The following is a 15,023-nucleotide window of genomic DNA, read 5'->3' as shown; positions in this document are numbered from 1 at the left end:
GCGTGCGCTCGCCAGACAGACAGAGAGAGACATAGAGACAGAAAGCAAGAAATCACCCCCCAGGGGGGATGGTCACGCTGCAGTCCCTTCTCCTCCATTCTCCTCTTGGGATCTTGGGCACGCATGCACACACGCCCGGTGTGAGTTTTAAGCCACTGGGTCCGGGACGCGAACTGCGGTCGACTACGTGGGAGTCCAGCGACATAGCCATTACGCTAACTGCATTGCGGTTTTCTGCTCTCAAGCTGAGAGGAATTGCCAGAAGTAGGAACTTTGAGTTCGATTATATGCCTTGGAAACTACAAAAACTTCCTTCTCTGGAGCTCATTGCTTCTGTCTACTTCCCCATCTTATCTTCAGTTCTTAGTTTAGGTCTGTTAAGACCTTTATTCCTCAGCTCTCATGCCTGTCTTTCTCTTTTGTTTGCCCTTTTTCCCATCCTTCCTCCTTTCAGTTCTGTAACTATAGGTCATCACACCTTTCAGGCACTTCCTTTTGTAATTTACCTGTTAACTCACTTGACCTTTGTCATAGTCCATTGAAGATGGTAGGGGAATCTTTCATGGTGGTGGAAATGAAGAGGCCTAAGCTTAAGTAAATAGAAAAAGGAAAGCCTGAGTAATATAGTCAGGCCTTTCAGATCTTCGTTTTTAAATTTTCAATTTTTATCCTTATTTATGATAGAGCATGTATGCATACATGTATAAGTGAGAGAAAGCAAAGAGCAGGGGAACACTCTGTACAGTATCTGGCCATACCAAATTTCTCGTTCTCTAGTCCTCTAGCCCATGGGGTCTTGGGCAGTCACATGCATGGCTGGCATGCTTTAGGTTGCCTGGACTAGAGCTGTTGCCATATGGGACCTGGCTTCTCTTGAGCAGTTTCTTACCATACCACAGAGCTGGCCCCTTTCTTAACATCAGTCATCTTTCCACTTTTCTGTATTATGGAGGTTAAGTTCCTTTCTTACTGTTTTTCTGAGTTGGTCAGCTTTGTGTGCTATATTTTTCTCTAATAAATTCTAGTAAATTAATTGAGATGGAGTCTTTAGGTTAAAAATAAATTCAAGTGTGTGGTTTGGGTGGAGAGCATTATTTAATCTTTTGTAAGAACCATTCTCCAAGAACACTTTAAACAACAATAACAAAAAGGCCTTAAATAAAGGATATAAAAGTTTACTATGTCAAATATTCTTTACAAAAAGTCTCTGTGTAGCAATGTACGAATATTCCAGCAGGAGGTCCTGTTGTAAAAGTAGTATTACTCATCTCAACATTCATCACTACATATGCTTTCTTTGCGTATAAGTTAAATATACTTGGATTATAAATGTTGATAGAAGAAAGGGTTAGGAAAACTAGATTCTGTTCATGGCTCTGTTACTAATTAGTATTGTTCTGAGAAACCCCTTTTACCTTCATGGGCATTAATTTCTTATATAATCAATTTAGATTAGGCTTGAGGGATAGGAGATGGGTAAATAGAACATCTCTGAGGTTACTGCTGGGTCCACATCGCAGTATCAACGTACACAATAGTTTAAGGTACTCATCTTCATCATCCTGATAATATGTTCATTTTCATAAGGTCCTCCATAGTCCTTGTTCCTATCTATACACGCTTTCGTAGTTATAATCATGATGCCGGCTTATATTCTTTTTTTTGGAGAGGTTTTTGCTATAGGGCGTGTGCGCTCGCCAGACAGAGACATAGAGACAGAAAGCGAGAAATCACCCTCCAGGGGGGATGGTCATGCTGCCATCCCTTCTCCTCCATTCTCCTCTCGGGATCTTCTGTGTAGCAATGTACGAATATTCCAGCAGGAGGTCCTGTTGTAAAAGTAGTATTACTCATCTCAACATTCATCACTACATATGCTTTCTTTGCGTATAAGTTAAATATACTTGGATTATAAATGTTGATAGAAGAAAGGGTTAGGAAAACTAGATTCTGTTCATGGCTCTGTTACTAATTAGTATTGTTCTGAGAAACCCCTTTTACCTTCATGGGCATTAATTTCTTATATAATCAATTTAGATTAGGCTTGAGGGATAGGAGATGGGTAAATAGAACATCTCTGAGGTTACTGCTGGGTCCACATCGCAGTATCAACGTACACAATAGTTTAAGGTACTCATCTTCATCATCCTGATAATATGTTCATTTTCATAAGGTCCTCCATAGTCCTTGTTCCTATCTATACACGCTTTCGTAGTTATAATCATGATGCCGGCTTATATTCTTTTTTTTGGAGAGGTTTTTGCTATAGGGCGTGTGCGCTCGCCAGACAGAGACATAGAGACAGAAAGCGAGAAATCACCCTCCAGGGGGGATGGTCATGCTGCCATCCCTTCTCCTCCATTCTCCTCTCGGGATCTTGGGCATGTGCGCACACGCACCCTGCGTGAGTTCCAAGCCACCGGGTCCGGGACGCGAATTGCGGTCGACTACGTGGGAGTCCAGCGACATAGCCATTACATTAACTGCTGGTTCCCTGGGCTTATATTCTTCATTTTCTCATACATACCTCTGATGAACTATATGGTTTTCAAGGAATTTAATTTTAGATAATCTCTTTATTATTGTGACATTCCTTCTTGTGGGATAGTAAAGTGGTTTCTAGTTGTTGTTTTTTCCATAAATTTTGGAATATTTAAGTTCCATCCCCAGTCATAAGGTGATTATATCAAATGATATCAACACATTTATTTCTCTTGTTTAATTTTATTGCTTTCAGATTGGTTCAAAACAATCCATAATGCGGCCAGCAGTGTTCAAATGACTAAGTTTAATTACAGCCAGCATTCATTCATTTAACAAATATTCATTGAGCCCTGTCTGGTGGAGGTTACACTTTTGGTAGTGAATGTATGTGACAAGCCTAATAGATGAATAGATTTGACTCCATGGTAGAAGACGATGAGGACTGTGCAGAAAGAAGCAGGATGAGGGAACACTGAGAGGAGTTGCCCTTTATGTCAGTGAGAGTAGGCCCTCCCGCCAGGTAGCATTTGAGTGGGACCTCGAGGCACCGGGTTGACTTTATATATTTTCTCCCTTTTTTTCCTATTTAAGAAGCTTATATAGTTCCTTAAGATTACTGCTATCTGTTTTCTTTGTTAATGAGAATGATTTTCCACATAGTTCTTATTTTTGTGTTTAATTATGGCAAAACTTGACATTTGTATAAAAGCTCACAAGTTTTCAGTGTCCGTGTAATTAAGGGAGGGAGCTGGGGAACTGGCTTTAAGGGCATAGTCTGTGTTTAAACCTGAGTAGCACATTTCACCCACAGCTTTTATTAAGGAACCAAAAATTATTACTAGTTTGAGATTAAAAGTGAGAATGATCAGACTACTTATTTTCTAGTTTTATTTCCATTTTATGTAAAGGCAAGGTAATATTGATATTAAGATACACAAGAATAACAGATATTTGTTATTTTTTAGGGTGACTGTTGGATCTGTATGGAACTCATGTCTACCTCGTTTGATAAGTTTTACAAATATGTATATAGTGTATTAGATGATGTTATTCCAGAAGAAATTTTAGGCAAAATCACTTTAGCAGTAAGTACCTGGATCTCAAACTGTTCATTGTATATGTTATATAAAGATGCTACTAAGGTTTTGAATGCATGTACATTAATGTTCTTCACAGAATGCTACTGACCTTCCTGGGAAATCATTTGTGTGGGACAAGAGACAGTCATTTCTGTGGGGTATTTAACATAATAGACTATAGTCTAGATGAATACTGACAATGTTCATTCAAATCTCAATGAGCCATAACAGATTGTGCCGTGAATAAGACGAGAAAAAGCTATTTTCTTTTAATTTTTTTCTATTGCTTTAACAATTTTTGAATAGGTCATATTATTTCACTTATTACTAAATTAATCAGAAGCACAGCAGTGTCCTTTAAGCAACTTAACTGAAGCTTTTAGATGAAGTATATTTCTTGTGGTTTAAGATTTGGATTTTCTAGTCTAAATTACTTAAAATGTTGACTAGTAGTTCTAGGAACCAACATTTCTCCTAATTTGGTTACTTCACTTTTACCAGAATGCCAAAAAAAAAAAAAAGTTTTTTATTTGTATATGTGTATAGTTCTGATAGTGAATTCATGATGGCTTTTTTTTTTCCTTCTGTATCTTTCACTTTACAAATACTGTTTATAGTGTTTTTCCCCTAAGGGGAAAGTAATTTCTTTTGTAGAGCAAAATTAATAAGATGATTAGAAACCTTTGTGAATTGGAGCTAATGCATGCAATGTGTAAAAACTAAACTACACAAGAAGCTGTATGATGATATTGTGGTTGCATGTAATTTCCTATGTTTTCCTTTCCTACATTCTTCTCCTTCATTGTAGTCTGTCAGTAGTGAATTTATCCCATTTAATCATTAAATTAATACTGGCTAAAAATATAGACAGCTTCTGAACTATATTATAGTTGTAAGAGGTATATGTATTTAACTGGTTTTTAAAAAATTCGATTAAACTGTATTCATTATAGTTTTATTATTCATAGTTGTATGTTAATGTTTAAGTCACTTTGCCAAATTGTTAAATTTAAATGCTTTTGAACTAAATTTAAAAATACATACCCTTTTGGAACCAGCAGTTGGCGTAATGGCTATGTTGCTGGACTCCAATGTAGTCAACCGCGGTTTGAGTCCCAGACCCGGTGACTTAAAACTCATGCCGGGTATGTGTGCGTGTGTGCCCAAGATCCTGAGAGAATGGAGGAGAAAGGATTGCAGTGTGACCATACCCCCCTGGGGGGTGATTTCTCACTTTCTGTCTCTCTGTCTCTGTCTTTCTGGCAAGCACACGTGCCCTATAGCAAAAACCTCTAAAAAGAAAGAGAGAAGAAAAATATATACCCTTTCATATAATTTCATAAAAAGAAATTGAGTTAGAGTAGAAACTTAAGCATTATTTACATGAGTATAAAAAGTTTTACATCGACCAATGTGTCCATCTTGCTCCAGCATACAAAACCAGTATTACCTTAGAACTTGATACTATATTCATAATAATTATAATATAGCAGTGGTAGAACTTATAGCTCATAGTTACTGGATTTTTATTTCCATCAAGCCGAAATCTTATTACATTTAATCTTCAGAGCACCTCTCTATGGTTGATCGCATAACCCAGTTTTTATGAATTATAAATCTGAAGCATGGAGAGATTAAGTAAGTAGTTTGTGTGGAAGTTTATATAATTATAAGTGATAAATTACTTAAGGCGGACAACCAGCTCTCAGAACTCTACTCTCCTTGATCATTGCATATCAGGGTGGCCGTGATATTGGGGAACATTAATAAAATTACTTCGATAATATATTGCCATATACACAATACATATATACTAGTAAATGGTTTATTATGTATTTACCCATGTTTCCAGACCTTGTAAACAGACCTAGTGACCACCTGATATATTAAGTATAACATTTAGAATTACTCACTTGTGTAAGTTTCTTCTTGCTAAGTACTAAACCAGTGAACATGCATGCACACAGCTGTTCAATACATTACACATATTGTGTTGTGCGGTCCTCAAGCCCGGCTGCTGGATGATATAAAAGTCCTGACTTTTCTATAGCAGTTACTTGGCCTGTAGTTTAGTTCTCTTTTAGTTTGAAGTTGTGCAATTTTTAAATTCAAATCTCTGTTCTCTCGCTTTCTGAAGAAATCTATGATTTCTGATGATGAACACTGATCAAGCAAGGATAAATTATCAATAAGTTACCATGATGACTGACACTGACTCTGCAAAAATACATTGAAGGCTGAGCACCCAAGGACGGTGAATACTGAGAAACTGAGAGTGTGGAAAGCCTTATTAATTAGTATTAAAAGTCCATTGGTCTTTCTGGTACTGTATTTATTCTTGAAATGGTTAAAGGTACAAGAAGTATACTACTTTTTAATGACTTGCTAAGCAGATAATAAGTCCCTGTTATTTAGCTTTCAGGGAACAACATAAAAACAACTAAGTTTTCACACCTGAAATCATCATTCACTATCTTATCAATAACGATAAACAGAATATTGAAATATTATGCTTAAAATTATGCATAGGGCTACATGGAATTTTACTTATGATAAATTCTCGTGCTGTTTGATTAACGAGAAACAAGGCATTTATCTCACCTCTTCTTTTTTCCTTAGACTGTGAAAGCACTAAACCACTTAAAAGAAAACTTGAAAATCATTCACAGAGGTGGGTCTGAACTGTTTTTTGTAGAATATAAACTAACTTAGACTAACCTGTTTTTCCATAGTTGGTATATTACTACTGAAAATTACAGTGCTGTATAAGGTTTCCTGAAATATTTGTATTTTTAGCAATTAAACTTTACGAACCATAAACTTTATTTTTTACTTTTTTTTTTTTTTTAAGATTTTTGCTATAAGGCACATGTGCTCGCTGGAGAGACAGAGAGACCGAGAGGGAGAAAGTGATAAATCACCCCCAGAGGGGTTGGCCATGCCACAATCCCTTCTCCTCCGTCCTTTTTTTATTTTGGGCACGCATCTGGCATGAGTTTCAAGCTGCAGGATCTGGGACTTGAATCACAATCATCTGTGTGGGAGTCGAGTGCCTTAACCACTACACCACCTGCTGGCCCCAAAACTTTATTATTAATTTAGGTTTCTCCTCCCTTTAGGACTGTCAGTTTAATTCTAACTTATTAGTATGTTGGACTTAGAAACTGAAATTGATTTTTGCTATAAAATTGTTAATACTCTTAGTTCTAAAGCCTTTATTCATTTGCCTGTTGCATGATTATTCTCTGTACATACAATATACAAATAAGGTATTAAAGTGGTTCTATGGATATTCAAAGAATCTGAGGCATAGTACCCTGAAGTATTTGGAAGGCATGCTCCTATTCCTGTCAAGTGTCTCTCCTGAACTTTAGAGGGTATTTCTATAAATTGAGAGAGATCTTTTTTATGAGTATTAGAGGTTGAAATTCCTCCAAGCATGTTGGAAAACAGTAATCTTGACCTAAATAGACACAGATTCAAATTTGAACATTTGGTGTGATTAATGACCAAACTCAGAAAGGCACTAACCCTGTAAGAATCCTGAATTTAATTCAGCAAATATATTGAATGCTTGCTCTATTTATCAGTATGCTAGCCTCAGGGAAATGAGAAAGCAGCTTTCGTGAAGTACACAGGGCAACTACCTCAGGGAATTTGTTATAGACAAATCTTAGGTAATACATGGTACACACTGCAATAAATAAAATAGGTAACAATAGGTCCAATACAGAGAAGGGAAAAATCTTAAATTCTGGGAAACATAGTTTTCAGTGGTTAAAGAAATTGGTAATGGGGGTCATTTATTTAAGTTCTTTTAGTTTAGGACTGACACTGGACCACTGAAATGAACTTACCTTGAACATCAGAATATTTTGTTCAATTTTGACTGGATTAATACAATACTTATTGAAAATAATATTAGGTAGCATCTTATTTTCCCTTTTGGCCTAAAATCATGTAGTTAGATATCTAAATCAAACTGTTCTTCTTATAACTCACCTTGTTCTTTTGTTTTTTCTCCCTCCTTCTTTAGCTGTGGTTGGTAAATATGGGAATATTGCCTTTCTGTCATTTGACAGTTACCTTAGAGGAATACTTACTGATTTTTGTAAAGCACTAAATATTTCCTGGAGAGTAGTTGAATAAAATTAAAAATTTTCAAAAATAACTTTGGTTTTCTTCTTAATAAAATAAAATGGTGAATTTAAGGCCATCTTTTTGTCAGTTAGGATCCATTTGTTTTTTTACTGCAATTAGACTACTTTTGATCACAAGGCACAGAAAATTGTGATTACTGAGTTAAACTTTGATTATCTGTCCTAATAATTTCAAAGATACGTTGGCTAGAAGTACAGTGCACCTGGGAGATGAGCTGCTGTTTTTGACTCTGGCTTCTTTCATGTATCAGCTCCATGTTCTGGATAGTAAGACTAGGATGATAGACTTGATGCCTCCTCAAGAAGAGGCTCTGTCTTTCTGTGTGGCTGTCCTAGGAGCATGGACATAGTCAGTAGGTGCCTCTAATGTTTTCTCTTACCTCGCTCACCAGAATTTCCTCATTCCCTTAAGCTGTTGAATAGGTGCTGTCAAGGAGTAGGAGAGTATCCTAGTGAAGCCTAGGTTTGCCAGGAGACAGGTTTTGGAGGAGAGAATAAAGCTACACAGAGGAGTATGGATACCTAAGGGTACCCAGGTTCCATTAGAAAGGACAGAGTGGTCAGGAATGGATGTCTGATAGGCAGCTGTGCCAGTGAGGTATGAGATCTTTTCTGGATGTTTTTACTTTGTGGATCACCACAAGGCTTTTCTAAAAATTTAGAGGAAATGTGTATTACAACAAAATCAACGTGTGGATTTCTGATTTTTTTTTCCACCAAAATAAACTCATACTTTAATTTCATTTTTCCACAAACGTTTTGAAGTTTCCCTATGTATAGATGCTTTCTGTACCCTGCATTTATAAACTTAATTTTTATTTTATTTGTTGAGCCATGATAATGACAGCAGAATGGATAGAAAGATTGAAGACAGAGTGATGGTCACATACTGATACCAAGTTGTCTGTCAGTGAGAAAGGGTTCTGGACTTATCACTAGAGGGAGAATGCGTGTGTGCACACACTTGCTTGCTCTCTCTCTGGGAGTGGCAGGAATGACTCTGGATTCTTGAGGATGAGACCAAGCAAAGGTTGGTTTGGAAAAAACTCGATGAAGCCATCCACCATCAGAAAAGTCTCTTAGTGAGAAATAATTAAGTGGTTACATTTATTGAGAATCGATACTGAGTTATTATATTAGGTGTTTCAGTTTCTACCACATATAAAGTAGGAATTATCATTTCCATTTTGTAAATGAGGAAAGTGAACCCAGACTTTGAATGTTTGCCTCTCTGATCCCACGCTTGTGATCTTTTAGATGTCCTGTCAGAAATACTTCAGTGAGTTAGGTAAGATTCTACTACTTGACTGTGGGTTCATCACTTGTGTACCTTTTAAAATTTTATTTCATTGTTTTTGGTAAGGTTTTACCATAGAGTGTGTATTCTTGCCAGAGAGAGACAGAGACAGACAATGAGAGGGAAAACAAGAAATCACCCCCAGGAGGCATGGCCAAGGTGCAACCTCTACTGTTCCATTTTCCTCCTGGGACCTTGGGCAGACGTACATGCACATGCTTCTGTTGTGATTTTCAAGTCACCAGGTCCAGGTCCAGGACCTGAACCATGGTGGGCCATGTGGGAATCTAGTACCTTAACCACTATGCCACTTGCTGGCCCCTTGTATACCTGCCAGCCACTATATTTGAAATTTGTTGTAAATTTGCTGTGTATACTCTGATAGGTTAAATCCATTTCTCATAGTTTGACTGGTAATAATTTATTGCGAAGCATTTTTTTAATATTTAGTTTTTAAGTAACATTTAGAAATTTTTTTTTTTAATTTTTGATAGAGAAAAAGCTATGCTTTATGTTTTATAAATAGGGAGATGTTAAGAGAAAACTCAACCTCCATCCATATCTCTTAGTTATTTAAGATATTGTTCTGAAATGACTTTTGCTTTATGTTACATCTATGACACTAAAGTTAGATATTTAGGGCCCAGCAGATGGGTAATGTTTACATTGCTAGACTCCCATGTAGTTGACTGCGGTTTGAGTCCCAGATCCAGTGACTTGAAAGTCATGCCAGGTACATGTGCATGTGTGCCCAAAATCCCAAGAAGAGAATGAAGAGAAAGGGTTGCAGCGTGACCATTCCCCAGGGGAGTGATTTCTCTTTTTCAGTCTCTCTGTCTCTCTGGCGAGCACATGTACCCTATAGTAAAAATCTCTCTTAAAAAGAAAAGTTAGAGTTTAAAACATGAACAGTGATTGCATGTGATAAATGAAGATATTTTGCAGCTTTTTATGTATTTGAATTTAAAGACTTTATTATTAATGTTGTGTAAGCTTTTTAAATATTTTTGCTTAAAGTACTTTGAAATATAGCTTATTATTTCATTGTACACTGACTGATATATGTTTCTTGCAGATATCAAACCTTCCAATATTCTTCTGGACAGAAGTGGAAATATTAAACTCTGTGACTTTGGCATTAGTGGGCAGCTTGTGGACTCCATTGCCAAGACGAGAGATGCTGGGTGTAGGCCATACATGGCAGTAAGTGTGAGGGCCAAGCCTTCTTGCTAGACAGTTGTTGCACAGCGAGCCTGTGCAGGTCGATGGTGTACTTCTGAGGAGTCTGCCGATTGGCATGCAGTTTCACCACACTTCAGTCTTTCTGTTTCCCTAAGCCCAAGTCCCAGTCTTAGTTTCCCACTCAACTTTGGCAGATTATCCTAGGGAATCCTAGCCTTTGTTGTGTCACTCTGTCCTCTTACTTGACATTTAACACTTGTTTTTTTTTTTTTTTCACTATATTCATTTCAACTAATTCACCTGGTGGTAAGTTCTTAGGAGGGCATCTTTGTTTCTGGTGCTCCATATGCTGTCCTGATCATAGTAGGTAATGAGGACATGTTGAGAGTGTGCCCCAGACAACTAAGGGATGCTAGTTCCAGTTAGAGAAGAATGAGCAGACTTGAGTTCCTAGGAGAATGCAGAGTCTGAAACCTCGTTTTGAATATTAGTCCTTTCTCCAGAGGTGGTTGGAACACTGACAAATGCAAAGTGGAAGCCTTGTGTCTTCCACAGCTGGAAGCCCCCTTCCCCTGAAGGACAGATGTACACAAATTTGGCCCTGTGTATTTGCACATGTTGTTTCTACAGGCTGGAATTTGATGTCTGTTTGAGTTAGAATTTGGTGTCTGTATTTAAGATATTGTCCCAGATGTTGGTGTCTTCCTCTAACATAGCTGTGGGTCTTGGGGACCAGCACGCTTCTCTGCATAATGACTCATCATGTTTGCCAGTTGTTTATTGATGGTATTCCTGCCAGCAGCTTCTCCTTCAGTCTTCATAAACTTTTAAACTAAAGATTAGCTTAGAATTAAATTTTGTCTCTCCTTTTACTTTTTTGTTTCCTCCTCTATATGTTTTCAAACCTAGGACTACAAACAACAGAAAAGTAAGAAGGATCACAACGTATTATAGACTTTCTGTTTATTGACTAAAGGGTAGGCTTAGTACTTTATCAAATTTCCCACTTTCTTTCTTTCTTTCTTTAGAGGTTTTATTTATTTATTTTTTTGCCATAGGGCACATGCACTCTCTAGAGAGAGAAAAAAACAAGTAATGAGAGGGAAAGTGAGAAATCACCCCCTGGGGGAGGATAGCCATGCCACAATCCCTCTCCAGTCTCCTCCTGAGATCTTGGAGACATATGCACATATGCCTGGCGTGAGTTTGAAGCCACCGAGTTTAGGACTCAAACTGAAGTTGGCCATGTGAGAGTCCAGTGACTTTGCCACTGTACCATCTGATGGCCACTCTAACTTATTTTAAAAACCAGAATCTATTTTATATGAATTTCATTTTCTGAACTTACTTTCATTTGAAAACAAGTGATAAATCAGCATTCTTTTTCTTTTTCTTTGCTTCCCAATCTGTAGTAGCATAAAAGATCATATTACATATATTTCTTATAGACGTACTTTTGCCTCTTTATACACTAATCATTATATTTAAAGACCATTATGTTTGAGAATTTTAATATTGTCATTTTAGAATCATTCATTTTTAGTACTTCTTTTTGTTTATCTTTTCATGTCACCTTTTTAAGAGAGGTTGTATATATTTTAAGACCAAAAAAAAAAAACTTCATTTAGTTAGGGCTTTTTGGATATTGACTGGCCAGGGAGATTCTTGGGACCATTTGGCTAATCAGGCAGTTGTCATGATAGATAGGGATAGATGGCACAGCAGGTTCAAAGGCAAGAATAAAAAGTATCAGACTTGGAGCATTTGGGAAATGGTCTGATTTACACACTTACTAGTCATGCCCTGACAGCTAACTGAGACTGTTATCTACTTTTCTTAGGGTTTGTCTCAGTAGTAAGGTTAACTGAGTGTATTTGCTATTTGATTCAATGCAGGCCTTAAAAATACAGTTGCATACCAGATGGAGTAGAGCACTTTACATTCAGGTAACTTTTAGAGAAGTAGACTTTCCATCTTGTGTAGAAGTGTGGGTCACAGGCCCTTGAGGTGTTAGGCATCTCTTCTCCTGCTGACCTTCTTCCACTTTGAGCACACTGGCTGGTAACAGACTCTTTGCTACTCATCTTTACGGGACAAAGAAATGCTCTTGTCTGTTCTAGTCTTCTACAGAGGCCTACAGAGATGGACAAGAAGGCAATCTGTATTAACTTAAAAAGCCTCCTTAAAAAGCCTCCAAATGTGTCCTGACTTTTCTTTGATATATCAGACATCATCTTTCAGAAATATATCTTTGTATTTAAGATTTATAATTTCTTTAGTCTATCAGAATTGTGACTATTGTTCGGATTGTTTAGTGTAAAAAAAAGTATAAAATGTCGAGTTTACACATATGGTTTTTCATAAAGTAATTTTCCATAAAGTAACATTTTGCCAATTCCCTCCATTTAAGTATTTGTGTGTGGGGAGGAGGCAATAATGCTGAACATTTGAAAGTAAGTTGCAGCCATTGTGAATTACGTTTTAAGCATTTCAGTGCATATCTCCCAAGAAAAGGGGTATTATTTGGCATAATTACCATATCATTCCCACATATAAAAAAATTAACAATAATTTCATAGTAGGGTTTTTTGTTTTTTTTTAAAGTTTTTTGCCATAGGGCACATGCACTCGCCAGAGGGGGGAGAGAGAGAAAGAGAGAGAGAGAGAGAGAGAAGGAGATCACACCCCAGGGTTATGGCCACACTGCAATTTCTTTTTTTTTTTTTTTTTTTTTTTAAGAATTATTTTATTCAACTTTATTTATTTCAGTTTGACCAGAGAGGGACAGAGACAGAGACAGAGATAGAGATGGAGAGAGAGAGAGAGAAAGGGCAAGTGAAAAAGCAAGCCACCAGGTTTGGGACTTGAACCATGGTCTGCCATGTGAGAGTTCAGCGCCTTAACCACCACTCCACCTGCTAGCCCCCACGCTGCAATTTCCTCTCCTCTTTTCTCCTTTTGGGATTTGAAGCTTGCAAGCACATACATCCAATATGATTTTCAAGTCACTGGGTCTGGAACTTGAACCATAGTCAGCTATGTGTGAGTCCAGCCTGTTAACCACCATGCTGTCCGCTCATAGTATTTTCTGATACACAGGTTATATACTCAACTATTATGCCATCTCCTGGTCCCGCTTTATTTTAAACAGGTCTGGATAAGTTTTTATGTTTATTTGTTTTCCATGACCTTGACTTTTTTGGAAGCATTTTTAGAAGGTCCCATACTCTAATCGAAAAATCACACCAGGCACATGTGCATGAGTGCCTCAAATCCTGATTGTTCTAGCTTCATGGTTCCCCCCCCCCCCAGGTTTTTGCTATAGGGCATGAGTCCTTGCTGGAGAGAGACAGAGAGAAGGTGAGAAGTCACCTCCCCCCCAGGGGGAATGACCATGCTTTAGTCCCTTCTCTTCTGGGAGTTTGGGCATGCACTCAAAAGCACCCAGTGTGATTTTCAAGTCTCTGGGTCTGGGATTTGAATTGAGGTTGGCCATGTGGAAATCGAACACCTTAACCACCACGTCATCTTATTGGTCCCATGATTTATTTATTTATTTTTTTAGATTATTTTATTTTAACTTTATTTATTATTATTATCATTATTATTTTCCAGTTTGAACAGAGAGAGAGAGAGAGAGAGAGAGAGAGAGAGGAAATGAGAAAGCAAGCCACCAGGTCTGAGACTTGAACCGTGGTTGGCCATGTGGGAGTTCAGCGCCCTTAACCACTATGCCACTTGCCGGCCCCGATTTAATTTTTAATTACAATGTTTTGGGCATGATAACTCATGGATGGATGTGTACTTTGTATTATGTCACATTGCAAAGTGTATGTTTACTATTTTGATGTTTATAGATAGATATGCCTTTTTTTAGTGGTTGAAACTTATTTCAATTCTCCCTTTTCTTCCTGCTTCTAAATGAGTGATAATCTTCTATTTTTAAGGGCTTCCCTTACCTAGTACTCTCTCATCCTTCCCTTCTGGAACCTTCCTTGAAGGTCTTCTGTGAAGGTTTCTAAAAGATAACTTTGGTTTCTCCATCTTTTAGTGACATTTCCTCTTTACATGTTTCTCTTCTTATATTACATAGAAGCCCATTCATATTAGTTCATAAGATAGTCTTAGATCATTATGATAGATATAAGAACTCATTTCATTGCAATAGTTCCTGAAATATGTCAGTTAAAAACAAAATATTGCCAGGGGCCATGTGTGCTTATCTGAGAAAGAGACAGTAAGACACAGGAAGAAAGGAAGAGGAAGAAGAAAGCACTCCTCCAGTGTTGTGTGGTCACACCACAGTTGTGTCTCCTTCATTTTTTCATGCTGTTGGAATTTTGGGCATGAATGCACATAGACTCAGCATGCTTTTCCGGTTCCCAAGTCTGGGACTCGAACTACAGCGTCAGCCATGTGGGATCTGGCTCTCTTAACCACCAGGCCACAGGGCCGGCCCTGTCAATTTATTCATGCTGGACATTTCTCAAACCTTGGCTTAATCTTTTTTTGAAACATATACAGCCCGTTAGTAGTGAAATTCCAATATATTATATCTACTCAGCATTAGGAAACTGTTGATGTGTGTCATCTTCATTCAACAAATTTGGTAATACCTAGTTTTTCATATGTATTCATTCTGTAGCAATGTCTCTTCAGTTTTGAAAGATATAATCTTTGAGACATAAATTTTATTTTCTACAATCTGTAAGATTGTAAACATTGATGTTGATTTTCTTCCATTTGTATGTCCATTCCAAAAAATATTTTAGATGCCAGAGGACATGTGAGTGTGCATGAGAGGTAGGAGAAGGGGGGGGA

General features: G+C 37.4%; 1 protein-coding gene across 2 annotated transcripts in view; it reads left to right on the top strand.

The window, feature by feature from the left end:
• Positions 1-15,023, top strand: part of MAP2K4 (mitogen-activated protein kinase kinase 4) — a gene marked incomplete at its 5' end in the record, with an annotated part of 137,582 nt that overhangs the window by 92,854 nt on the left and 29,705 nt on the right. For both annotated transcript variants that reach the window (XR_003550691.1, XM_014590902.2), the window contains 3 exon segments: positions 3,450-3,569; positions 6,183-6,234; positions 10,096-10,223. Coding sequence is in view for 1 of the 2 variants with exons in the window: in XM_014590902.2 (XP_014446388.1) it covers positions 3,450-3,569; positions 6,183-6,234; positions 10,096-10,223 (300 nt within the window).

This window comes from Tupaia chinensis, unplaced genomic scaffold (genome assembly GCF_000334495.1).
Source record: "Tupaia chinensis unplaced genomic scaffold, TupChi_1.0 Scaffold000495_1, whole genome shotgun sequence".
NCBI classification, from domain to species: domain Eukaryota; kingdom Metazoa; phylum Chordata; class Mammalia; order Scandentia; family Tupaiidae; genus Tupaia; species Tupaia belangeri.
This window is presented reverse-complemented; position numbering and strand designations above follow the sequence as displayed.